The 26,895-nt window shown below is 45.7% G+C and overlaps 2 protein-coding genes across 2 annotated transcripts; one reads left to right on the top strand and one right to left on the bottom strand.

The window, feature by feature from the left end:
* Positions 1-3,794: 3,794 nt before the first annotated feature.
* On the bottom strand, positions 3,795-11,571 carry TRIM15 (tripartite motif containing 15). The gene is made up of 7 exons (XM_003421860.2): positions 11,191-11,571; positions 9,089-9,184; positions 7,841-8,071; positions 7,076-7,098; positions 5,631-5,746; positions 5,236-5,268; positions 3,795-4,405 (listed from the first exon to the last, which is right to left on the bottom strand). Exons 1-7 carry the CDS (start codon positions 11,569-11,571, stop codon positions 3,795-3,797), a joined length of 1,491 nt encoding a protein of 496 aa, XP_003421908.2.
* Positions 11,572-13,697: 2,126 nt separating this feature from the next.
* LOC100658629 (tripartite motif-containing protein 10) lies at positions 13,698-26,292 on the top strand. Its single transcript, XM_003421811.3, has 7 exons — positions 13,698-14,655; positions 16,076-16,171; positions 16,805-17,035; positions 17,771-17,793; positions 18,201-18,316; positions 20,134-20,166; positions 21,370-26,292. Exons 1-7 carry the CDS (start codon positions 14,227-14,229, stop codon positions 21,885-21,887), a joined length of 1,446 nt encoding a protein of 481 aa, XP_003421859.2. The 5' UTR covers positions 13,698-14,226; the 3' UTR covers positions 21,888-26,292.
* The last annotated feature ends 603 nt before the right edge of the window (positions 26,293-26,895 follow it).

Raw genomic sequence — 26,895 nt, 5'->3', positions numbered from 1 at the left:
ACCTTAGTCAAAATGTGGGCCAGGACCAGCAGCCCTGGCATCCCGCCCCCCAAAACCCTGGAAGCTTTTTAGAAATGCAAAATCTCAGCCCCTTCCCCATACCTTCTGAAATCAGAATCTGCATTTTGACAAGACCCTCACATGACCTCTAAGCACACTAAAGTTTGAGAAGCATTGTTGTAGATATTGGCAGCACAGCCAAGAAGGCTCTGGGTAAGTTGAAGTTAATTTTAAAAAATCTAAATTTCTGTAACAACCCAACAGTGGACTATTAAGAAATGATACATCATTATCATGAAGAATTTATCTCAGGAAGGCAATGGCAGTTTGATATCAGAAAATTTGACAAGGTGGTAGATGCGTGCTAGAGAATAGTATTCAACAATTAGAAGCTATAAACTAGATATATATACAGCAACATAACTAGATCTTAAAATCATGGTGGCAGATTAAAAAAAATTAAGAAACAGAATCAGCACTGTACTATTTGTATATTTAAGGATCCTATGTATCCTAGGACAGATGATAAACGTTAGAAAGTAGCTGTCCATTGAGGGGAAATGGGAATGAACAAACAGGGCAACACAGATGTCCTTAGACTTTCCAGCTGGGCTGCTAAATGGATTAATTTCCCCTGCTTTTCATTCAGGCAGCTCCCAATCCTCATCCTTTGGTCTTGGGCACTCTCAACCCTTCCTCTTAGGCTCTAAATTATGCAGGGCAATTTAATTTTGGCCCAAAGCCTCCAAATGAACATATCAACACCCTAAGTTATTTACCAGTTACCCTCCAGTTGACTCATGGCCACCCCATGTGTGTCAGAGTAGAACTGTGCTCCATAGAGTTTTCAATGGATGATTTTTTTTTTGGAAGTAGATCACCAGGCCTTTGGGAGGACTTGAAAGACTACTCTAAAATTAGAAGCATTAGAAACTTGGGTATACAGTGTAGGTTGTTTTTGTTGTTTATTTGGTTAGTTGTTGGTTTCCATTTCATATTCAACGAAAAGAGCTCTGCCTGTCTCTGGTTCAATGCTTATACAGGAAACAAGGCCGCATCAAAGTCTGTCTGTTCAGATGCATGGTGGGAAGATCACCAGACTAAGGGAGTGTCAGGACCTCTAAAGTCTACTTCTAGCAGGTCACAAAGACCAGCTGTGAAACTTGTTAGACAAGGTCATTTAATTGTGTGCCAGTTTACTTAACCACAGAATGAGAAAAATAAAATAAGGCCTTTGTATTTTATAAGTTTGTTGTAAGGTTCAAATGAAGATGTGTCCTTTTTAAAGCCACTTTTAACTTTGCACTCTCTGTGATGATTGAAAAGTTTTACAACTAGCATGTATTACGTATAGGTTTTCTTTTGGGGGAGAGGTTGCAAAATGGTATAATCTCATTTGTGCGAAAAAAATAAAGCTATACACTTGTATACAAGACTTTGTCAGAATACATGAAAAATTGATATCATTAGTTATCTACAGGGAATGGCATGAGGAAGTGTTGAGTGTGAAGAGAGGGGGTTTTCATCTATACTCTTTAAAAACGTTTGAACTTTTTCAACCACAATGGTATACTACTTTTATAGTAGTATAGTATACTACTTTTATAGTAGTATACTACAACTACTACTACTAATAGGTTAGACTATCAGAAATTTGGCTTCTTTCTGGATCAGACATGGGGTGATTCTGCCCACCCCATGGGAATACAAAAGAAATCCCAAGTTCTTTGGCTTCTTTTATATCAAGGACTTCTATTTACCCAAAAGGTAAATTGGGGTAATTATTTACATCACATAGGCTCCTGGGCGGCACAAACGGTTTGAGCTTGGCTACTACCTGAGAGGTTGGCAGTTTGAATCTACCCTTCCAACAGCACCAGGAAAGAAAAGCCTGGCAATCTACTTCCGAAAAGTTAAACACTGAAAACACTACGGAGCACGGTCCTACTCTGACACACATGGGATTGCTATGAGTCAGAATCGATTTGACAGCAACGGGCTTGGTTTTGGATTTGGTATTTACATTACCATCATTTGTATTACAATTCTGTAATGAGATTCACATATGGTACAAGCACTTAGGGTATATTTAAAACATCTGAACCTAGGCTTCAGTAACGGGGTTCATAAGACAAAAAAAGGTGCTCTTGTACATACAGTATTGTCTTACACTAGAGGGGAGCTCGATTGGTGATGAAGGTAGATTTCTTCAGGGACTAGGGTGGGAGGGTGGGAATATGAGTGTTAAACCAAGAGGAGAGCTAGAACCAGAAAGGGCTAGCGGGGGACCATTACTGTTGCAGTGTTTCATATTTTAACGTGGTCTGTTTCTGTGCCCAAATAATAATAATAAATATTTGGGAAGTTAGGCCTGAACAAAAGCCTCATTTTATTCAATAATGGGTCTGGTGATTGTTCCACTTCATCAGGAAAGCCTGAGTAAAAGAAAGGACAGGATTCTACCTCCTAATTTGTTGCATATTACCTGGGGTTTTAAAAGCTTGCCTGTGGCCATCCAAGGAACAACAATTGGTTTCTATTCGCCTAGAGCAACAGAGGAAAAAGGAGAGTCAGGAGGAAATGGAATGTGTGGCTAATCGCCTCCATGGACAGCTGCCTCCTTTGCCTTGAGACCAGAAGAACTGACTGGTGCCCAGCCAGGATTACGGAAAGTTTTGATTAAAAATTCTATAGAAGAATCCTGATCAAAAGACAGGGAGGGAGAAATGCAGAACAGAATTTAAAATTCTCACGGAATTCAAACTTTCTGAAGGCATTCATACTGTATGAACCCCAGAAACTATTGCCCTGAGATAATTTTTAAACCTTAAACCAAAAATATCCCCTGATGTCTTCTTTAAACCAACCAATAGTTAGTTTAATTAGAAAGAATGTCTGCCTTGAGCATTGTGCTCTTTTAGAACTATCTATAAGGGATCAAATTGACAACAGTAACTCAAAAGGTTAAATAGGAAAGTTAGGGGACAGTGAATTTATGCTAACAAATGGTGGAGGAAAAATTTGGAAAAGGAGGGTGAGGATAGTTGCACAACTTGAAGAATGTAATCAATGTCGCTGAATTGTACATGTTGAAATTGTTGAGTTGGTATATGTTTTGCTGTGTGTATTTTCAGCAACAACAAAAATTATTTAAAAATAATAATAAAGGGAGGATAGAATGGTGTCTTGATCACAGAGGGGTTAGGACCCATTCCCTCTGTACCTTCTCCTGCTCCCACCCACCTCAGCACCAAATTGTTACCGTGGAGAGATTCCACTGGGTTTAGGCCTTTCCTACAGCCCCATCAGCGCTGATTAGACACGTGAAACGCAGAAAATCTGTTTGGGTTGCACACTTTATTAGGACATTTTCCACAAATCTAGAGAAATGACCTGAAGGGAATTAGGAAGGGGACCAAAGTCCAACCAGGGCGAGATGAAAAGGCCCTAAGCCCTCCATGAGGTTATCTCTGTAAAAATATAAACAGTAACTTTAACATTAGTGCAAGTCCAACTAAGTTCTGATTTCTCCCATGGTGATTATTTTGACGGCTTTTTTTGTTTCTTTGTTTTGTTTTATAATTTAGATTTACTTTGCCCAACAACTCGCTGGCTCCTGGCTTTTCTGGTGTCCTTAGGCACAGCCTAGCCTGCCTCTAGCTCCCCACCCAGAGGTGCAGAAAAGGCCAAGGGATCACAGGGAGGACCCAGATGTCAGAGATTTCAAGGACATGAAGTAAAATAAAAACCAAAACAAAGCTGCACGTGACTCTGAGATCAGCTGTCCTCCAGCTTCACTTGGGGACAAGGAGGCTCCCAAAGTCACGCGGCTGGACAGGGCCAGAGCTGGATCCCAGGGCGCTGCTTTCTTCGCTACACCACTCCTTGGACCCTTTCAAAGTAAGGCAGGAGCCTTTTTTCCAGACGGCAAATAAAGGAAAGACTTTGCCTGAGAAAGAGGCGGCGAAGGTGAAGATGGGAGCCCGCGTCTCGGCATTGTGGAGCGTCACCCGGCCCGCCTCATAGTCCAGGGAGACACCCACGCGGCGCGGGATCTCGCCCAGCGGCAGGTCGGTGCCCGGGTAGGTGCTGGCCCAGCACTGCTGGTGTGAGAGGATCACGGCCCAGACGCCCTCCTCGGCGCTCAGGCCCATGTTCCCCTTCCTCCTCACCGTCTCCCGGGCCACCCCCACCATGCAGCCGCCGCCGTCCGCCAGCTGCACATCCACCTGCCAGCAGTGGCGGCCCGAGGAGAAGCCCGGGGAACCAAGCGCCACTGGGAGCCCCTCGAAGCGCAGAGGGCTGTCGGGCAGGTTCTGCTTCTGCCGGGTGTACCTCACTGACTTCCTGTCCTCTGAGAGGACCAGACTCCGGCTGGCGGTCTGAGGGTCCAGGGTGACGCCCCCTAGAGGAAGGAGAGAATCGGCATCAATCGGCAACCGCAAATGTCCGTATTGCGGACGACAGTGCTCATGGGAGGCAGAAAGTGCATTGACCTCGTTCAGCTGGCCATTGGCCCGGCTTCTCTAAATCTGTTTCGCCTTTTGTCACATGAGGACATAGGACCACAGCTTTTCACCCTGCCCCACAAATAGTGCTGTAAGACCTTTTCCAGATCGCATTGCTTGGGAGCTTGTTGGAAACGCAGAATTTGTGACCCCATCCCAGACATACTGATTCAGAACTTGTGCTTAACAAAATCTCCAGGTGATTTGTCCGCATGTTAAATCTGAGAAGCACTGATGTAAGCACCAGAATGAGACAATGCTTGTGAAAGCAGTTTCGAAATTGCACAACCATTTAAAAGTAAAAAGCTTTTTTATCTTTTGAAAATTATACAATATTCAATTCAACAAAGAATCCGGCCCAGTACTAGGCATAAAACAAGGGCTTGATCAATATTTCTGAATGATAATATCTATACAAATCTCTAACATTTATTGAGCACTTGCTATGTGCCAGATACTATCCTAAGCTTATTTATTCCTCACAGCTACTTATGGGATAGCTACTATATATTTTTTCAATTTTATAGGTAAAAAAAAATTGGGACGAATGGGTTAAATAACTTGTCCAGTATTTCCTAGCTAGGAAGAGCTAGAATAGAGAACCCACACAAAGGGGCTTCAGAGTTCATGTATATAACTGCCGTTTGCTGCCTTGAGTTGAATGGATGAATTAATGAATGGATGAACGAATGAATGGCTCTCAACCCCTCCCCCTCTAACTGTTTACCTGAATCTGTTTCCAGATGAAGCACCAAGTTTTCTGAGGGAAGCAGAAAGAAAGATCTGTAACTTGTTCCTTACAGACACCCCCGAGGGCACTGTGTCCTAGGTACAGGGTGAGGATAGGGACAGGAGAAGGTGTCTTCTAGGTTCTAATGGGAAAGAACAGGGCCTCACCTTCCTGAACAGTCAGTCCAATGTTAGGACACAGAGCTCCTGCCCTTGTGGAGTGGAGGAGATGCTATAGGGAATGGTCTCCTGAGTGGTGTGGGATCACTAAGGGAAGGCTTACCTGAGGGAGATGTCTTGAGCTGGGTTTTGAAGGCAGGGCATGTAGGGATGGATGGAAAGCAGAAGGGCAGCTAATGGGGGTGGGGAAAGCTGTGGCTCCTTCCCTTTTACCTGAGAACTTTCTTATCATCCCTGGGAGAGGGAGTATTTTTCTGTGGAGATTGCGAATCTTGTTGACAAGGTCAGGAGAAATGGCCTCTGGACTCACAAAAGTCTTCATCTCACACCTGCAGACAGGTTGATAACCTGTTAGGTCCAAATTACAAAAATAAGGTTTGGGCATTACCGACCAAGTGAGGGTAAACTCAGACTAAAGAATGGTCTTGGGGGCTGTGGCGGATGATTAGATTGAGCATCATCTCTTTACCTTTGCTGGAAATGTATAGCTATTAAACCAAGAGGCATTTCCGTTAGACCTAAGAGGAACTAACGGTAGCTATCGATCAAGAATTGATGCAGGTTCTACAAGAGAACATTTAGGCCTATGTGACCTAAAGGGGCAAAGATCATTACCCCTATTGGCCTCTAGAGGGCAATATGGCATAATTTGAAAAACAGCCTTACATTACTAACATGAGCTCTGTTCTGTATAAGGAGAAACCGCACAGGTGGGAAGAAAAACAGATGAAAGAAGACACACGTTGTGTAAAAAAAAAGGCCCAGGTTCTGGTCCCAGCTCAGCTCTTCATAAGCCACTGGCCGTGTGAACCTGAGCAAACACTTCACCCTCTAGGCCTCCGTTTCTTCATCAGACTAGAAGACCTCTCAGGCCCTTCTAGATCTAAATGTCTAAGATTCTTTGAAAAGCATGTTTAGAGACATTCCTGATTCAAGAACACCTGGATTTAACGCCCTGTCCACGTGAATGGGCATACGGCATATGACAAGTATTCCTAGTCATTATGACTTTCCTCACCCCAGGGCTGACTGCTAATGCTTACAGCAGGGAGGAAAGTAACATATATTTACAATGCTCCCAAGTTCCTGGGGGGAAAAAGAGGGCACTGAGTGGGAGAGATGAATGGAGACCATTTCTCCCAGGTTCCGTATATACCATACCAAAACCCCAAACCAAACCTGTTGCCGTCAAGTCAATTCCAACTCATAGTGGCCCTATAGGACAGAGTAGAACTGCCCCCATGGGATTTCCCAGGAGCAACTGGTGGATTTGAACTGCTGACCCTTTGGTTAGCAGCCAAACTCTTAACCTCTGCACCACTAGGGCTCCATTTCCCCCTTAGAGTAACATTTTAAATGTGTTAGACAAGGACTTGAATACTAATAATTTCATAAATAAAATCAGTGTTTCAGGGCCAACTTAAAAACATGAGTATTATTTACAACTTCATTTCTAGAGGGGGGAATGGGTCCCAAATACCAAACAGTCGGCTTAAGAATGACCCTTTAGAACACAAACCTTTAGTGAGTTTGGGTGTTTTTGTGGAAGTGAATGAGATAGTTGGCTATCAGAGTGCCCCCATCTCTGTGTGCAGGCCATGAGTTTGCCCCTTCAGTCTCAATGCATATAGGACCAAGGACTAGGGGGTGGACCCTACCTGCTGTGGTTGACTCTGACATCCTACAAAAGAAAGACAAGAACATGCACTTAGTTTCCACACATCCTTCCCCTTAGGGATTCTGCACATCCTTCCTTTCTTAAAATATCGGCTTCAGAGAGTTCTATCTGTTTAATTACCTACTCATTAGATAGTTCTTTTACATCATGCTTCCTAACTAATTTGGGACTCTGTAGTCAGTTCATTTTGCTGGTTTCTCTGTCTCAGCCTTATCCTGAGTGTGTTCTAACTCCAACGATTAAGATTGTAGAGAGCAGAGGCCAGGGTTTGAGTTATCAGCCAGACCTGCTGTGAAAATGGGTAATACGAATAATGATCATCACAACGGTTTATTGAGTTCTTGCTGTGTGCCAGGGACCAGGCTAAGCATTTTACATAGACCTTTTCTTATCATCTTTGCAACAGTCCTATGATGAAAGTATTATTATTACCCCCCTGTTTAGAGGGGTTAAGAGTCTTGCCAAAGTCACACAACTGGGAGAGCTGACACTCAAACCCAAGACTGTCTGACTCCAAGCCTGTGACATGACCACAGTATGTGACTTGGTCGAGTCACCCAGCCTCTCCAGGTCTGTATCTCCTTAATCTCTCTGGGCCAAAGGAACCAGATAACCATCAGTCCCTCCCATTAAAGGTAATTTCTACTTCCCTTTCCTTCTCCCCAGCATCTTCCAGCCCACAGCCCAGGGTTCCCTGTCTGTGGAATCCCTCTCCCATCCCATAAAGTGGTGGGGTGTTTCTCACTTTCAGCAGCTCACTTGCTGGCTGCTGACACTTTTCCTCCAGCTCCTTGATGTGACCTCCAAGCCGGGCCACCTCCTCTGAGACCTTTGCGATGTACTCATCCCGCTCCTTCCAGATCTGCCGCTCCAGCTCCCTCAGCCCGGCCAACAGGAGTCGCTGCTGTTCCCCCAGCTCCTGCTGCAGCTTCTCAAAAGCCGCTTCCACCTGATGCTTCTTGGTTTCTATCTGAGTCTGCGAGGGTTAGAAAGACAGACATGATTAGGGAGGTGGTCACAGAGCTGGGTTCCAGGAGGATCACCTACATATTTCATATAGATTAAGAGGGGTAGCAAGTAACTAGTTTCAAGACTCATTCCCCCAATAATACTATGATAGAAGTAGGTGGGTCTCAGGATTACTCATCAATGATGAGGGCTGTGCTATTCTCCTACCGAGAGATTCTAATAATAATGCCATTCTATGCTCTCAGGGTCATATCGAATTTTTCAAAAATCCTTCTACATTGATGATACCATCCTAGTCCTACCATACCTTCCCTAGATTTAGGTAGAGATGATTATATTAATTTCTTACAGAGAAATTGAGGTGAAAGGAAGTTGTGGTTAGAGCCAACACAGCTTAGCAGCAGAGGGCATGGTGTTTGTTTTAGCCACTAAGGTGGCCATCGCAGGGCATACTTTCATGGGAGTTAGGGGGTCCTGGAGAGATCTTCCTGTCCCCAAACTCTGTCTCCCTAGTCAAGGCACCAGAAATTCCTTCACTGTGGACTTCTTCCTGATAATTTTGCAGCTTGAAAAAAGAAGTGGGAGGGGCCCATAAATAACCACACTATTAGCCCACTGTCCTCAGGGTCAGTCTCGTGGTCAGCACTAGGACTCAGGAACTAATATACACTTTCTGGTCCCCAGCTTCCCATCCAAAGGTGATGCTTGCAGGCAGGCTGGGATGAGAAGAGCAATTGCCTAAGCATCAAGAGACCCGGGTTCTAGTCATTTCATCATGAACTTGGGTTTGGCCGTGTAGCCTGCAGAGCATCATTTCTCTGAAGCTCAGTTTTCTGCTCTGTAAAAAAAGGGTGATAAGACTTGTCTTAAATTAGAAGATGTCAGAACAATTTTCCTGCTCCGAGGTGAATAAAAAGAGTTTGCCAGTTCTTCCCAGTCTGGCAACAAATACCAGACAACAGGCTTCCCCACATCTGTTAGGAAACTTCCTCAGGGAGAAGGTGGCCAACAACGTGGCTTTTACCAGAAGCACTTGGAGCTTCTGGTCTTCCCGACACTTTATGTCTTCAATCTCATCTCTCTCCATGCTCAGAGCTTCCAACCGACTCCTGAGACGTTCCTATGGGGAGAATAACGGGCAGAAGAGGTGGCTGAATTAATAATCCAACTTACAAATATTAACCATCTACCAATTTCCAGAAGGTCCCTGGGTGGTACAAATGGTTTGCTCTTGGCTACTAACTGAAAGGTTGGTGGTTCCAACCACCCAGCAGTACCCTGGAAGAAAGGCCTCGTCCTGGTGATCTGCTTCTATAAATATTACAGCCATGAAACAGTTCTACTCTGTAACACATGAGGTAGCCATGAGTTGGAATTAATGGGAACATGTTTGGTTTTGAGTACCAAGTTCCAGGCACACTGTTAGGTGCTGGGGGATTTGAAGTGAAAAAGGCCCAGTCCTTGTCCCTAAAGAGATCATCATCTGAGGAAGGAGTCAATCATAAGTGGTTAAAATACAAAAAGACGAATGCAATCATAGAGGTGAGCACACAGTGAGATGGGAGGCAGAGGAGGTGACAATTCTGCCTGTAGGGCTGAGGGAAGGTTTTAGAAAGCAGAAAGCACGTAAAGGGGACCTGAGAAGATAAATTTGAAGTTGGATAAGAGAGGGAGAGAAGAGCACTCTAGGAGGAAGGAACTACATACGGAAAGCACTAGAAGCAAGAAAGAGTCCCACAGGTAAATAAGGAAACAGCAAGTACAGCTCAGTGTGGCTGGGCACGTGGTGCCTTGGGGAGGGCAGCTAAGAGATGAGACTGCAAAGGAAAGCAGTAACCCAAGTGCGAAGAGCTTGAATGCCTTGTTAAAGACTTTGGGCCTTCTTTGGACATTACGAATCCACAGAAGGATTTTAAACAGGGGAGTGACAGGACTAGCTGGAAGCTCTGCCTCACAGCAGATTGGAGGGTGCTTGGAAAGGCTGAGAAGGGAGACAGAGAGCACATTAGAGATTATACAAAGTCTGGGTGAGGGATGCTATGGGCCTGGATTTGTCAGTGGCTGGTTTGTGATGGACTACTAACCTTAAAGGTTAGTGGTTCGAATCCGCCCAGTGGCACTATGAAAGAAAGGCCTGGTATTCTGCTCCCATAAAGATCACAGCCAAGAAAACCCTATGGAGCAGTTCTATTCTGTAACACATGGGGTCGTCACGAGTTGGAATCAACTCAATGACAACAAGCTTTTTTTTTTTTTTTGTGGCGATAAGGCAAAGTTAAAGATTCAAGAGAGAAACATTAAGAGATGTTTCTAAGGAAACCACTTCAAGACCTGGTGACTGGATAACAAGAGAAAGATCTGAGAGGCAAAGAGAAATGAATAATGTCCCAAGACCAGATGGGAAATTCTTGTAATACTGGGCTGCTGCCGTGCCTCTCTTTCTCTCAAAGATGAGCAGTGATTACAGGTTACCCTTCATCTTCCCTCACTTTCCTCTGAGCCCCAGTGGTTTGGGTAAATCCTGTATCTCAGGTGAATGTGGGAAGACCACGTGCATCCTGCTCATAGCCTGCAGAGGCTTGTGTTCTGCACTGGACTCTCTTTCCATAGTGAGTGCGGTCAGGGCTGAAATTCTTTGCGTCACTGTGGGGCCCACAGGAAAGTGGCTGAATCAGCTCCATCACGATGGGAGTCCTCTCAGGGCTGGGACTGAATTTCTCCCTAAGACCATGAACTCCCACATGTCCAAGTGGAACCATGTCCCCCCATCAGCCTGGGAGTTTCTTGAGTGTCCCTACAGTCTAGGGAGGAGCCTGGGTAGTGTGTGCCATTTGCAATCAGCTGCCAACCTAAAGGTTGGAGGTTCAAACCCATTCAGCAGCTCTGTAGGTGAATGGTCTGGCGATCTGCTTTCATAAAGATCACAGCTGGGAAAACCCTATGGAACAGTTCTGCTCTGTAACACATGGGGTTTCTATGAGCTGGGGGCCGACTCCACAGCAGCTAATAAAAATATATCTACAGTCTCGGGATTCTCTTCACCCGGATCCCCACCCGGTTCCCTGCACCCCCCAGCAGGACACTGTCCTGCACCAAACATGTCCGAGGTAAAGTCACACTGCTTACCCGGTAGGGTTGAATGGCCTCGTCAAGGAGCCCCACAGAGTGGGCCTGGTGGGAGGGACCCTCCCTGCAGAACACACAGAGGAACTCCGCATCGTTCTCACAGAAGAAATAAATCTTCTCGCCATGCTCCTCACAGTAGGTTTCTCCCAGAGGGCCCAGGGGCAAAGGGACCATGAGGTTCTCTGGCTGCTCCTTCTGCTGGCAGAAGGGGCAGAGCAGAACCCTGCTGGAGGGGTGGGCCCCCATCTGGAAGGGCACAGGGAGGCAGGGCCGGCAGAAGGTGTGTCCACAGGTGGCAGTCACTGCATCCTTCAGGGGCCCTGTGCAGGCAGAACAGGTGGCCCCCTCTCGGAGTGTCTGCAGGGAGGGGGTTGAGGACATCACAGTTCCTTGCCTAGCCCGTCCCTTCAGGCCTCTGGCTCCTTCCCCACAGGAATTCACTTTCCCTGAAATTGACTCACTTTTAAATGCATCTCCAAAGGAAAGGAATAAGAGGCCAAGAGAGAAAGGCAGGAACGTCAGGACGGGAAAGCACCTGGCTCTACCTCTTGTGCCTTCTCAAGGCCCACCCTTCCTGGGCCACCACCCATCAGCTAAGTGGGTCCAAATTCCAGGGTATTTAGAATTACCCAGCATTTCCAATGGCAGCCAAGGGAGCCTGATTTCCGTGCAGTTTTATAATGGCTCCTTCCGGTCCCAGGGGTGGGGAGCAAAGCATGACGTGAGGCCACAAGAAGAAGAGGTTTCCTGGAATCCCTCCCTTTACCACAGTTGGGTGGGAAGGATTAAGGAGTGGACACTTCCTGTCAGATTGAGCAGGTGAGAGCCATAAACTTCTGGCAATGAGGCGTGCCCACGGCAGCAAAGTCCAAGCTGCAGTAGGTGTGACTGACTTCCGGAGACTCTGGGGGTACTCAGAGTTGCTCACTGGATGCTCTACTCTGCCCTTCTTTCCTTGCCTCATCTCATCTCCCCAGGCGCCACTGTCCTCACAAGAGTTTGGGTCACATTGGACTTCGATTTTATTTAAACTGCCGGTAGACAAAGGCAAGGAACCATAATGCAATAGATTCATGCTAATAAAGTTTAGGAGACTCAATTAGTCAAAAGACAAACAGATTCAACCACGTTTATCTAGGGCTTAGTGTTTCCATATTACTATAGGGTTGCTATGAGTTGGAATCGACTTGATGGCAGTGGGTTTGTTTTTTTATATACAAGTCTGACAGCAACCTTGGCGCAGGTATCATTACCTTCATTTTACAGAGAAAGACATGTAAACTGAAAGGTAAAGTGATGTTTCCAAGGCCACAGAACTAGAAAGCACCAAGGCTGGAGACAATCCAAATCTCCTTGCTTCAATCCCTGTGCTGGCATCACACTCCAAGCCACGACAATGGTCTTCATCCACTCGCCACTTCCAGCACGGTTCTTCACTCACCTGCCACCCCGGATCCATGGAGAAAAACATACCTCCTTCCAGTTCCCCACTAAATGATCAGCCTGGCACATCGTTTTCTCTGCCTTTTCATTCCGACTACTGTGGTGATAATAGTTAACATACTTGGCTGCTAAGTGAAAGGCTGGAGGTTCAAGTCCACCCAGAGGCATCTCTGAAGAAAGGCCTGGCAATCGACTTTCAAAAAAATCAGCCATTGAAAACCTTATGGAGCACAGTTCTACCCTGACACACTTGGGGACATCATGAGTTGGGGTCAACTTGATGGTAACAGGGACGACACTCTACCTACAGTCTTGCCAAGACGGCAGTTCTGGGACTGTGCTGTTTAAAACGTGAGCCACCAGCCACATGTGGCTACTGAGCGTTGAAAGGTGGGGAGTCCAATGTGAGATGTGCTGTAAGCGTAAAATACACCCTGGATTTCAAAAACTTAGCACAAATGAAAAAGAATGTAAAAACTCATTAATAATTTTCATGCTGATTACCTGTTGAAATGATAATATTTTGGATATATTGGCTTAAGCAAAATAATTATTAAAATTAATTTCACCTGTTTCTTTTTAAAATGTGGCCACTTGAACATTTTAAATTGCATATCTGGCTCACATTATCTTTCTACTGGACAGCACTGGAGATGCACAGACTTGCCTGAAAATTACTGGCACCCACCTTCCTGCTCTGTAACCTTGGGCAAGTTAAATAACCTCGCTGAGCCTCAGCTTCCTCATTTATAAAACGGCGATCCTAATAGCATCTACTTTATAGAGCTGGCAGGAGGGACAAGTAAGATCAACTGATTAAGTTCATTATATCGGTGTCACAGTCATCATAAATACATGCTGTTACTATTTTTCTTCTTTCACCTTCTCCACCCAGGATACATCTCAACCTCATTTAGAGACTGTGATAGGCCAGTTGGGGCATCACCGTTGAAGTTGCCTGGCACTAGGACCTTATCTGAGTGCCCATACTGACGAGAGAGCCCTGCGCTGGCTGATACCCCAATCTCCCTCAAGACAGCTGGTCATATTGCAGGGAGGCTGGGTGGCATCACCACTCCGGGACCCAGTCTCCCTTCTCCCTGCTGTCCCCCAAAAGAAGAAATATCTCTTTCAACAGCAGACAGTTGAGATATCGCCACTTCCCTGCTACTGTGAGTGTCTCTAACGAAAAGGACCAGTGAGCCCCAGGCCATGGGCACAGGTCCATGAGGCCACCCTGGAAAGCTGTGACCCCTTCTTCCTCACCTTTCTCTGCTATTTTTCTATCTTCTACTGTTGGCGGGTGTTTGTCTCTTCTTTTAAAAGACCAGGACCAAACAACACCAGCTGCAAGGGAGGCAAATGGGAGCTTTGTCCTTGTGGGTGGCCTTCCCTGTGACCATACCCATGTGTGTGGCTGTGTGGGTGCTGGTGCGTATTTGAGATGCACCTGTGTCTGGCCATGTGCACAGGCAGCTGTGTGAGTGTGTGGTGTGAGTCCTCGCTGCTTTTCCAGCCCTCCTCCCTCAGCCAAGCAGGGAGGGCGACCTTGAGGATCAAGTTTGAATCCTGACTCCGCATGGCAGCACCAACATGGCGGCAGCCGCCTCCGTCACCAGCCTGGTCGATGAGGTCAACTGCCCCATCTGCCAAGGCACCCTGAGGGAGCCAGTCACCATCGACTGTGGCCACAATTTCTGCCGCTGCTGCCTCACCCGCTACTGCGAGGTCCCAGGCCAGGACCCGGAGGAGCCCCCCACCTGCCCGCTCTGCAAGGAGCCCTTCCGCCCAGGGGGTTTCCGGCCCAACTGGCAGCTGGCCAGCGTGGTGGACAATATTGAACGCCTCAAGATGGTGTCCTCGCCCCGCTTGGCAGAGGAGGACGCCTGCCAGGAGCACGGGGAGAAGATCTACTTCTTCTGCGAGGATGACGAGATGCATCTGTGCGTGATGTGCCGGGAGGCCGGGGAGCACCGGGCCCACACCGTGCGCTTCCTGGAGGACGCTGCGGGGCCATACAGGGTAGGAAGGAGCCGAGCCGGGGCTTCCCAGGGTGGGCCTTCTGCGATTGGGCTGAACTAAGAGAATCAGGGCAGATTTGTGGATTATTTGGGCCACCCTGAAGCCAGTTTCTTTCTCCCTATTTAAATGATCACCCAGGCAATAAGCCCAGTCATGGACAATGGTGTGTTTATGTTTTGTGTTTTTGAGTGTGTTCTGTTGTTTACTTTTGGCCAACACATAATGGAAGCTCAACAAGTACTTGTTGGGAGTCTTTGGGTGGTGGATTAAGCACTGGGCTACTAACAGATGGAACCCACCCAGAGGTACCTCTGAAGAAAGGCCTGGTGATCTGCTTCCAAAAGATCACAGCCTTTAAAACCCTATGGAACACAGTTCTACTCTGAAACACAGGGAGTTGCCATGAATTGGAATCCACACCATGGCAACTGGTTTGGTTGTTCTTTAAGTACTTGAATGAACGAATGAACACAATATGAATGTGCGTTTTGGTGATGTGTCAGGCAGATGTGTCTGAGTGTGTCTGGGTTTGTTTTCAGGGAATGGTTGTATGAATGATGTGTATATGTGTTAATGTTTGCATGTTTATGAGTGTGTACAGCATGTTAGGGGTCTGGGTATGTGTGTATTTGAGTGTGTAAGTGTAATTGAGTGCTCGTTTTCATGAATAAATTATTGTTTACATGTGTAGGTTGGGTAAATATATGTGGTGTATAGTTTTATCTGTTATTAAATAAGTCTGTACTTTTTTATTTGCGTGTTGTGTTTTAGTACAAGTGGGCATCTGGGTGTGTGTGGATGTGTTAAATAGTTAATTAGCATTTGAGAGTTCTAGATGTATTTTGAAAGTACATTTATGTGTATGTACCTGGCCATTTATGTTCCTAACTCTACTGTAGACCAAACAATTTTTTAAAGCAATTCATTGATTGTTTTTATATTACTCAAGTATCTTCCCTTCAGAATCATACAGATAAATGATTCCATTCACAAGGGAGGGTTGTTATGTGGACCTGTTTCATATGTGGACATATGAGAAACTTGGGATAATTTTGAGATGGTTATCACATGTTCAAAAGCTCAAGACAGGTCTCAGATAACCACTTACCAAAGGCAAACAAAAACTAGGGTGTTTAACCTGGAGAAAGGAAAGCTCAAGTGGGAAAACTGAGTCATAGCCTCTGCTGGCACATGACAAAGAGGAAGAGCCCTGGTCAAAATTCTTGAAGGACAAAGCAAGAGGAACAAGACCTAAAGAGAGTATACTATCAAGGATGATTAAGGCCCAGGCATTGTCAGCTAAGGGAGTGGCTGTCTTCCTTGGGCCATTTTCTTCTTGGAGACAGAGGGTTGAATGAAATGATACCCCTTAACAAATGACTTTTTTCCATCTTAAATATTTTATGCTCCTTATTCCCAGGAACAAATACAGAAATGTCTTGTGTGTCTAAGGAAAGAGAGAGAGGAGATTCAAGGGATCCAGTCAAGAGAAAACCAAAGGATACAAGTCCTCCTTGTAAGTCGTCACTCCTTCTCTGGACCACTTTCCTTGACTCCATCTCTTCCCCAGGGCCCATTGTCTCCCTGAAAACTGAGGCAAAAGAGTATATAGGGCTTTGAGTCATTCTCAGTTTGAATCCTGACTCTGACACTAACTAGGCATGTAACTTCAAGCAACTCTCTAACTTCAGTTTGCTTATCTGTAAAATGGAGATTAAAAGTGGTCACTGCATTGAATTGCTGTAAGGATTAAATGAGGATATACCTGTAAAGTAGCTTAGCTCTGTGCGTATAGTGCATACTTCATAAAAGGTGTCCCCACCACCTCCCCCTACCCCTTCTCTACGTCCTATCCCCTTAGAAGTTCTAGAAGATGGTGCCGAGTCAATGCCAGACAGTCTGTCTCCCAGAAATGGGATGGTAGGGGGAAAGGAAAACAGTCAGCAGTTCCAAATCTATCTGGGACCAGGGGAGGACTCTTATTCTACCATTGACCCCTGGGGGATGTGAATCTGGGCCAGGAGAGAGAGGGGAGTGAATTAAGGAAAAAGAAGAAAAAGGAAGAGGAGGAAAACAAAAAAGAAGACGATGAGGAGGAGGGAGAGGAGGGTAACTAACTTCCTTCTGGGGTCTTCTTCTCCCTCCTCAGACTCAAGTGGCCACCAAGAGACAAAAGGTAGTTTCCGAGTTTACACATCTGAGCCAGTTCCTGGAGGAACAACAGAACATCCTCTTAGCCCAGCTGGAGAGGCTGGACGGGGACATCTTGAAGCAACGAGAAGAGTTTGATTTTCTGGTCACTGATGAAATCTGCCGGTTCAGTACTCTGATTGCAGAGCTGGAGGAGAAGAATGAGAGGTCATCAAGGGAACTCCTGACGGTGAGACCTAAACCCACCCCCACCTGTGCTTTCCCTTGCTCCGATATGACTTATTGATCTGGACTTTTCCAAGCCACCTCTCCTTTACTCAACCATCTCTGTACCCCAAATGGAATATGGGTCACAGGGCCAGAGGTCTGAATTCTAGTCCATGCTTCACTAAGAGCTCCCCAGCCACTTTTTTCCATGGTCTCTGTCTCTCCATCCCACCACCCATCAAATAGGAATAATGCTTTCCTTAACTACCTCATAGGGAAACTGTGAGAATCCTACAGTAAAATGGAAGTGAAAGTAGCACTTTGAAACACTCCGAGTGCTATGCAAACAAATGTCAGGGGCTATTTTCAATGCAGACTATTCTCTGTAACCACAGTGTGTCAGGAAGTTCTTCCAGTCTAATTTCACTCCTTCGCACTGGGGGAGGAATAGATATTGGGGTCCCCACAAGGGATCAGAAAGACAAGATGTGGGGACTGAAACATGACCCCTCAGTGTGAGATTTACCTTCGCCTCTAACTAGCAGGTGCTGGTCACATCACCATTCTAGGTCTATGAAATCAAGGGGTTAGACTCTATGATTCCTGGGAAGAGTCCAAAGCTCTACAACTTATGACTCTGTCAATGTGGTGTCCTTTTTCTGCCCAGGGCTGGGAATGTGGTATTTTGTCTCTTCCAGTTACAGAAAGTGGGAGAGGTAGAAACTGAATCCCTGCTCTCTCTCTCTGTCTCCCCTAGGATATCAGAAGCACTCTAATAAGGTAAGTGATACAATTCTTCTCTTCTCTTTTCCTGCATAAATATATATATACACATGTGCCTAGTTATTGCCATGCAAATATATAGCATTCTCACTTTAAGGCCATAAATTCACACGTAAGCTTTCACATACCCAAACGCATTCTTGTGTACAGCCATACACACCCCCACAGAGCACCTCAGAATAGGCAATGGGTCCATTCTAGTGGAAGTATGTCTACCTGTGGGAACTGGCACATCCATGCTCAATTAGGAGAAGGCCACCAGCTGAGTCTGGAGACATTGACAGTAAGGATCTTCTCCAGGTCCCCCTTTGTCTCAGAGAGTATGAACCAGCAGACTAATGAACACAGCCATTACCTGTTGATCTGTGGGTGGCTTTTGGACCCCACCATTTCTGTGTCCCTAGATGTGAAACCAGAAAGTGCCGGAAACCAGAGGCTGTGTCGCCTGAGCTGGGCCAGAGAATTCGGAACTTCCCCCAGCAGGCCCTCCCACTACAGAGGGAGATGAAGACATTTCTGGGTAAGAGGACCCTAGGCCTCCACAGGTGGGCATGAAGCCCACTTGAGCATAGAATGAAGCCCAAGTTTAGGAATGGCCTCAATGCCCCACTGCTGAGTGGTACTACGTGAGCTTTGGTGAGGCTACCTCTCTGTGCCTTGGTTTCCTTATTTGCAGATTAAAAAAAAATTAAATCTGCCAATCAGGATGATGTAACAACGAAGAGAGATAACAAAGGTAAAGATTTCTGGAAAGAAAATTTGCCATTCTTAATAATTTAAAAAATCTACATTTATAATACATGACAAGGTTTTCATAATCAACATTGTCAGTCAATAGCCAGTGACAGTATTTATCTTGATCTTGTAGTGGCTGACTGTTTCCTCCTCCCTCTTTCCCTTACTTTCCCCCTGTTAGCCTGGTTCTCAGAGTAGAGTTGCCCTGTAGGGACTGTGCCCTTCTTTTCCAGAACAGGGAGCGGTTGCAGGAGAAGGTGTAGAGGGTTTGAAATGGGAGTCAGGATGTGGCACTCTGCCAATACCCTCCCTGCTGCACTGACATCATGGATGGTGCTTCCTGTTTCAAAATGACCCACCCACAGAAGTATCTAGAAGAACTTGCCCCAGAAGCCCACTTCTGCCATTACTCCCAGTGGCCTGGTAGTGAAGGAAATCTTATTGTAATCAAAGCTTGCACTTTGACTACCCCCAAAACTATTCCCAAGAAGAATGAGAGATAAATTAGCCCACCTACCCACCCTTTAGGGTTATCCACCCTATAGGGTCACTGTGAGTTGGAATCAACTCAGCAGCAGTGGGTTTGGATCCACCCATTTTACTTGGATCCACAATCAATGCCCGTGGAAGCAGCAGTCAAGAAATCAAATGATGTATTGCATTGGGCAAATCTGTTGCAAAGGACCCCTTCAAGATGTTAAAATCAAAGATGTCACTTTGAGAACTAAGGTGCGCCTGACCCAAGCCATAGTATTTTCAATTACCTCATATGCATGGGAAAGTTGGACAATGAATGAGGAAGACTGAAGAAGAATTGATACATTTGAATTATGGTATTGGCAAAGAATATGGAATATACTGTGGACTGCCAGAAGAATGAATAAATCTGTCTTGGAAGTACAGTCAGAATGCCCCTTAGAAGCGAGGTTGGTGAGATTTCGCCTCACACGCTTTGGACATGTTATCAAGATGGATCAGTCCCTGGAGTAGCACATCATGCTCGGTAAAGCAGAGGGTCAGCAAAAAAGAGGAAGACCATTCGATGAGATAGATTGACACAGTGGCTGCAATAGTGGCCTCAAACATAGCAACAATTGTGAGGATGACCCAGGGACCCAGCAGAATTTCGTTCTGTTGTACACTGGGTCGCTATGAGTTGGAACTGACTCAACGACACCTAACAACAACATCCATTCAGTAAGCAGAGGTTTCTGAAGCATTTACTATGTCTGGGGCACTGTGCTGGACACTGAGGTACAGAGGTAAGCAAGACAGGGGTGGTCTCTGCCAGCTCAGAGCTGGCGCAGTGATTCTCCAGATGTGACTCAGGCTACATCAGCATTCCCTAGGGAACTGCTTAGAAGCACAGATTCTCAGCCCCACCCAGACACACAGAATCAGAAATGCTTGTGTTTTAGCAAGTACTCCAGGTGATTCTGATGCATGCTCAAGTTTAGTGGGAGCCCACTGGTCTAGTGGGTTCCAGCTTTGATTCTTCTCTTTGTCCCTTGCCATCTCCTGGGCTGGGTTGCCTCATCACTAAACGTTCTATGGTTTTGTGAGACTAATGAAATCTCACCCTGATTTATATCCTCTTTACAGAAAAACTCTGCTTCGAGTTGGACTATGAGCCAGGTAAGCAGCGTATGTCAGGATAGGAGTGAGTGAGGTGTCCAAAATTGAAAAAGAGAGACAATTTTGCAGGGTTCTGCACTGGACAGTGTAATGTGTGTGTGTGTGTGATGTTAATATATATATTAATATGCCTTTGTAAGACTGTCTGTAGAACCATGAAGAGAGGACAGGCATGCCCACATACTGCATACCTGGCATGAAGCTGACTTTCTGAATCTGAATATGTTGAAAAAGTTGAAAGATTAAATCAGAATGGGATAGGGTCTATCAGAGAAGTCTTCCTGGATGAGAGAAACGTTGGTCTGGGGTTGACAATCGCATTCTTAGTGCTGTCGGGACCCCATACTCCCTCTCAGATGTAGTTGCATAAATGATAGAAGGAGTGTGACCTGTGGATGGGAAAGGAATGAACAGAATGGACCCTATTCAAGGATGTTGTTCCCTGTCTATCAACCGAAGACCCTTGTGAGTCATGGAGTTGTTGGAAGGGTCCTCTAACCCATGTATATATCTGAATTTATGGATTTTTCTCAATTTGTGGGTACTAAAAGTTACATGAGGCAGGGTATGTAGATGTTTTTGGTGTTAAAATGTGGTCCTCAGACTATGATGGTGTTAGAATACCTGAGGCAGAATGAGTAACCTGTGGGTAAGCCAGAAAGTCTGCTGGGAGCAAAGACTGTGTATAAACAGGTCAGAAGGGTCTCTGGGAGGTAAGAAGTGACGAATTAGGAAGTTTGGTCTAAAGGAAGAATGTCTGCAGCCCTTGAGATATGAGAAGGGAAGGATGTGGTGTGTCAGCAGGGAGGAGGAGATCAGAGCAGGCACCTACAGCTTTGAAAGTCAACCATTTTAAGGTGAGCAGAACCTCTTTCCAGAAGACTGCACAGAATCAAGTGACAACATGGATATCCGAGCTCTCTGTGTCTTCTAAGGCAGCCTTCTCAGACTTTAACATGCACACATATCACCTGGGGACCTTGTTAAAATGAAGATTATGATTCAGTGGGTCTGGGGTGGAGCCTGAGATTCTGCATTTCTAACATGTTCCTAGGTGATGCCCAGGCTGTTGGTCTGCATAAGCACTACTCAGGTTGTGGGTAATAATAACACTAGCAGGTGCATGCCAATGAAGTTTTTAGGTCTTCCTTGAAGGTAATAACATGCCTGCTGATGTCTCTGTCCCTTTGGTTTTCCCCACAGCTCACGTTTCTCTAGACCCCCAGACTTCTCACCCCAAACTCCTCTTGTCTGAGGACCACCAGCGGGCTCGGTTCTCCTACAAATGGCAGAACTCACCAGACAACCCCCAGCGTTTTGACCGCGCCACCTGTGTCCTGGCCCATAGAGGCTTCACAGGGGGGAGACACACATGGGTGGTGAGCATAGACTTGGCCCACGGGGGCAGCTGTACTGTGGGTGTGGTGAGTGAGGATGTGCGGCGGAAGGGGGAGCTGCGGCTGCGACCAGAGGAGGGGGTGTGGGCGGTGAGGCTGGCTTGGGGCTTTGTCTCGGCTCTGGGCTCCTTCCCCACACGGCTGGCCCTAGAGGAGCAGCCCCGGCAGGTGCGGGTGTCTCTGGACTACGAGGTGGGCTGGGTGACCTTCACCAATGATGTCACTCATGAGCCCATCTACACCTTCACGGCCTCCTTCACTGGGAAGGTCTTTCCCTTCTTTGGGCTTTGGGGCCGAGGGTCCAACTTCTGCCTGAGCTCCTGAGAGGGTGGTATTACCTTCCTTTAAGTACAAGGCTTAAATAGAGTTCCACGTGGACTTGACCCTTGGCTGGGTACCCTGGAAGACTTGGAATAGAAATTACTGCTTTAAATGATGAGCTGGGAGTTAGGATTTTGGCAAAGGACAAGGTGAGATGATCTTCAACCCAGTGTTCAAACCCTTCTCCCAATGCCCAGTGAGTGGTCAGGGTATCTGGGGACTCAGGCCACTGCCAGTCCTCCTCACCACCATCTCCACCAGACACAGAAGTAGCTGTATAGAGGAAGTACTGAATTTGGAGCCAGAATACCTGGGTTCCAGACCAAGCCTTGTCATCAATCAATTGTGTGATCTTAAGCAAGGAACCTCACCTCTCTTCATCTTAGTGTCTTCCAAAAATATTGAGGTTCATTCCTTCATACCCTCAAGAAACATTTATTGTGTGACCATTATGTTCTGAGCAGTATCATAGCCACTAGTGATTAAAAAAAAGAAAATGAAAAAAAAAAAAAAACTGTCTCTGAAGGAGCTTGCAGGAAGAGACAGTGAGATAGGAGGAAATTACAGCACAGTGTGATGGGCGCTATGCTAGGGGAATGAACTGGGTGTTATGGAAGCTCAGAGGAGGGGGCATAACCCAGTACGGAGGGTGGGTGTGGGTCAGAGAAGGCTTTCCAGAGATGTGAGTTTAGAGGGTGAGTAGAGTGAATGAGGAAAAGAGATGAGGAAGCATCTTAGGAAGAGAGAACAGAGGAGAACTGGCTGGATGACCTGTGACTCCTGGGACACCGGGTCATCTTCATGGTCTTCAGGAGAGCATAGCTGCATTATCTGAAGATGTGAGGCCACTCCCATTCCTGACACCACTAACTGTCTCCCTTCTCCTGGTGGGATCAGTTCTGGCTGAGATGAAGATGGAGGGCCTTCTGGGGAGGAGGGCAGGAGGAGGTATGGCCATAAACCATAACCGAAGGGCTGTTCTCCATTTAATTTACTACCACCACCACTCACCTCTGTGTAGGACCACACTCAGCCCCTGGGAAAAATCCTTAGATCTCCATCTGAGGTTAAGAAATGAGATGGTGGAAAGGAATGAGCCATAAATAGCTCAATTGCAGGAGCAGAAATGGCACCATCTGCACACTTGTGCTGGGTAAAAGAATTCCAGGTAGGGGCAGGGTGATAAATTGGATGAGCTTTGACTTTTAGTCCAAGGAGTTGAGACTCCTCTGGAACTGGACAAAGAGTGACATATGGGACCCCTACTTTATACCATATATGAAAATTAACTCAAAACGTGTCTGGGATTCCACCAAAAAGTAAATTGTATTTTTCTGTTTGTTCTTACTAGTTTTATGTTGGTCTTTGGGGCTCTAAAGTAAATGTGTATGAAGATCCCAGCCTGCCAGGGGCCTATGAAGGGCTACCTGGTCCTCATATGCGCAGATTCAAAAACTTGAATTAATGATCATCAATATCATTATTATCACTGCCATTATCACCATCATTTTGATAGCTATCATGATTTATGTGCTTATTATGTGCCAGGTTAAGCCCTTTACATGCCTTATGTCATTTAATCTTGGTAATTCTATGAGATAAAAAATAGATCCTATTATTATCCCCATTTCAAAGGTGACAAAGCTGAGGACTAGTGAGTTTTGGCTATTTGATCAGCCAAAGATTTTAATCCATGCCCAACTGAAGAGCTCTTAAGTGCTACACTGAATGGCTTTGTTTGGAAATTGGCCCCTGGGTGGGTCCTGATAAATACTTTAATGCTGGTCACACTCTCCACAAGTGACTTGGATTCAGAAAGACAATTTTTATTTTTTACGCTGAGAAAATAAAACAGCTGGTGAGAGAAAATACTCATCTTGGCCTTTCAGCACTTGATGTTTACTTGCTCCTGGAGTGTGGAGCCAGAGCAGAAGAAGTGGATGGATCCTAAAACACAATGACTTAAAGATAAGGCAGCTCCGTGAACTTCCCTGCTCTGCTTGCCCCAGAGTTAGGACTCCAGTTTTTAATGATTGGGGCCCTGATGCCACTAACTCCTTTTCCAAGACTCCAAAGGAGTGTCATGCATTTGCTCTAACATCCACAACTTTCATCTAATTTTTTTCACAGCTTAAGTTGTAGCAGCTTCTTCTATTACAAAGAATAGAGACCCACTCAAGTTAGTTCAAATATGGGAAAGTTTATTATAAGAACAGACATGGAAATAAGGAAAAAAGGACTTTCCACCATTTTGCCAGGCCTCATGGGAAGAAGCTGTGAGGGCAGTGGTGGTTCAGTGGTAGAATTTTCGCCTACTATGCGGGAGACAGGAGTTCAATTCCCAGCCAATGCACCTCACGCAAAGCCATCAATCATAATCTGTTGCTATGATGCTGAACAGGTTTCAGAGGAGCTTTTTCCAGACTAAGATGGACTAGTAAGAAAGGCCTGGCAATCTACGTACTTCCAAAAATCAGCCAGTGAAAACCCTATGAATCATAGGTCCAATCTACAACCAATCACCAGGCAGCGTTTTGTTCCGTTGTGCATGAGGTCACCATGAGTTGGGGGCCGACTCAATGGCAGCTAACAACAGCAACTTGGGAAGCTATGGGGGGAGGGTGGCACACAACCTGGACACACAAGAAGGGCTGGAGAGTCACAAAATGCTAATAATGATAACAAACATATATATCTCTCACTTTGGTCAGACATTCTAATAAATATTTTATATATTCACTTTATGTTTGCAACAATCCTATGAAGTAGATGCTATTATTAATTTTTATGTATGAGGGAACTGAGATGTGGAGGTTGAGTGATATCAAATCAACAGATTATAAAAGCAGAGCAAGAATTTGATTTTAGGTGGTTTGGCTTCCAAGTACGAGCTCATGGCCGTTAAGCAACACTGCCTTTGTGTGTTCAAGAACTGGCAGGAAGAGGGCTCGAGGTCTAAGGAAGCTCTAGAGACAGAATCACCCACTCAGCAGCATGGGCGGCGTATACTCCAGTACGCTGCCGTGAGTGCAGTTCTGACTCCCTCTCCTTCTGCTGTACCTACCTATTAATGACACATTCATCATACAGCCATTTTGAATTTCCGAGAGAATCTGATACTGTCTTTCTTGGCAGGGCATAGTCTCTGCTGCCCAGCCTGTAGTTAGGCTGCTCTGGGCCAGATGCCCAGCCCTGGTCCAGGCATCTGTGGCCACTTCAGAAGAGGCCAGAGGACCTGGCAGTCACCTCAATGTAACTGACTTCTCTCTGGGATAGAGAGACCCTCTGAACTCATCATTTTCCTCCCACTCCTGGTAGGATACTTCTGGACAAGTTCTCTGTGTGACATTAACCCCATCTAGGATGAGGGAATCGTTAGCTGCCACCTTCAGGGTGTTCACTTCCAGCTGAATGTCTTGTTCTTAGATTTTGAGTCTCATGTTTCTGATACCCACAGCTTCCTGCCTACTAACTACACCTTTCTTTTTTGAACATCTACACTACTAAGCTGTTCCTCCACCCCCCGCCCCCTGCCCGCAGTCACCCACCTCCAGTCCATCCTGCACAAGGGGCCAGACTGGTTTTCCTCAAACACCGCTTGGTCCCTTTACCCTGCCTCAAAACCTTGATGGCTCCCTATGTCCTGGAGTCATCCATCTAACCCTCTGCTTGACTCTCAGTCTTCCCCATTCCTGAACATTCCAGACTAACCAGATCAGCCTCCTCATACTCCCACAAACACGCTGTGGCTTATTCCTGCCTCCAAACTTCCGTTTGTTTAGTTATTCTGACCTGAAATGTTCTCACCTTTCTCTCGCGCCTACCAAATCTCCACCTCCCCTACAAAGCTTTCCCAGTTTCACTCATTTCTCCCCGAATGCTCACAGCACGTAGCATCTATACCACTTAATTTAGCCCACCCGCACTCTTTTATTCCCTTTGTGTTCTGGCTCCACAGCAGCTAGATTATAAGCTTCTGGATGAGGAAATGGAATAAGAAGGTGAAATTAACATGTTTAAATGTTTACAGTCTGTTAGGCCCTGCACCTAGCATGTATAATAACATTTAATTCTTACAACAACCGCAGGCCACAGGTACCATTATCCCCATTTATAATAACATTTAATTCTTACAACAACCCCAGGCCACAGGTATCATTATTCCCATTTTAAATGGGTAATACTGAGGTTCAGAAAGGCTAAGTAACTTGCCCAAGCTCAGAAAAGTATTAGGTGTCAGAACTGGAACTTAAACTCAAGTCTGACTCTGGGATTTTACTTGTGGCTATGTTTTATTCTTTATATCCCTCAGTGACTAGACTAGCATTGAATATATTAGCAAGGGCTCAACAAATATTGGCTAACTGGCTACACATTAATGGCTCCCTTTCTTAAACACTGAGGATCAACAGAGGCCTTTATACTTTTTATTAATTCATTCACACATCCATTTTATAAATTTTATTGGACACCAACTGTGATCCAGGTACTGTCCAAGACCCGGGAGACACAAAGATAGGATACATTCCCTGCTCGTCCAAAGAAATAGGACATATGCATAAATAATTAATATACAATTATATTATTCACTGCTGTGTAAAAATTACCTCAAATTTAACAGCTTAAAACAAGACACATTTATTATCTCACAGTTTCTGTGGGTCAGAAGTTTGAGCATGACTTAGCTGGGTCCTCTGTTTAGGGTGTCACCAAACAAGGAGTTGGTTGGTCTGGATTCTCATCTGGGGGCTCAAATGGGGAAGAATTTGCTTCCAAAATCACTTAGGTTGTTGGCAGAATTCATTTCCTTGTGGCTGCAAGACTGAGGGCCCCAGCTTCTTGTTGACTAGAGGCTGGAAGCTGCTCTAGTTCCCAGAGGCTGCCAGCAGGTCCTTGACACATAGCCAATTACTTCATCAAACCAGCAAGGAGAGTTTCTAGAGTGAGTTGGCTAGCAAGATGGAGTCATTTAACGTAACACAATCACAGGAGGGACATTCCATTACCCTTC

The sequence above is a fragment of the Loxodonta africana genome, chromosome 1 (assembly GCF_030014295.1).
Source record: "Loxodonta africana isolate mLoxAfr1 chromosome 1, mLoxAfr1.hap2, whole genome shotgun sequence".
Lineage (NCBI taxonomy): Eukaryota > Metazoa > Chordata > Mammalia > Proboscidea > Elephantidae > Loxodonta > Loxodonta africana.
The sequence above is the reverse complement of the archived record's forward strand: the minus strand, read 5'-3'. Positions and strand labels throughout refer to the sequence as shown.

What these genes read in the sequence shown, in the direction of transcription:
- TRIM15 (XM_003421860.2), bottom strand. Translation starts at nt 11,571, where the DNA reads ATGTCCTCAACCCCCTCCCTGCAGACACTCCGAGAGGGGGCCACCTGT. An exon ending in CAGCAAGTGAGCTGCTGAAA is followed by an intron (nt 7,099 to 7,840) that starts GTGAGAAACACC and finishes TTTCTTTTGTAG; the next exon opens with GATGTCAGAGTCAACCACAG. An exon ending in GTCAGAGTCAACCACAGCAG is followed by an intron (nt 5,747 to 7,075) that starts GTAGGGTCCACC and finishes ACCTGTCTGCAG; the next exon opens with GTGTGAGATGAAGACTTTTG.
- LOC100658629 (XM_003421811.3), top strand. Translation starts at nt 14,227, where the DNA reads ATGGCGGCAGCCGCCTCCGTCACCAGCCTGGTCGATGAGGTCAACTGC. An exon ending in ACGCTGCGGGGCCATACAGG is followed by an intron (nt 14,656 to 16,075) that starts GTAGGAAGGAGC and finishes CCTTATTCCCAG; the next exon opens with GAACAAATACAGAAATGTCT. An exon ending in CGAGTTGGACTATGAGCCAG is followed by an intron (nt 20,167 to 21,369) that starts GTAAGCAGCGTA and finishes TTTTCCCCACAG; the next exon opens with CTCACGTTTCTCTAGACCCC.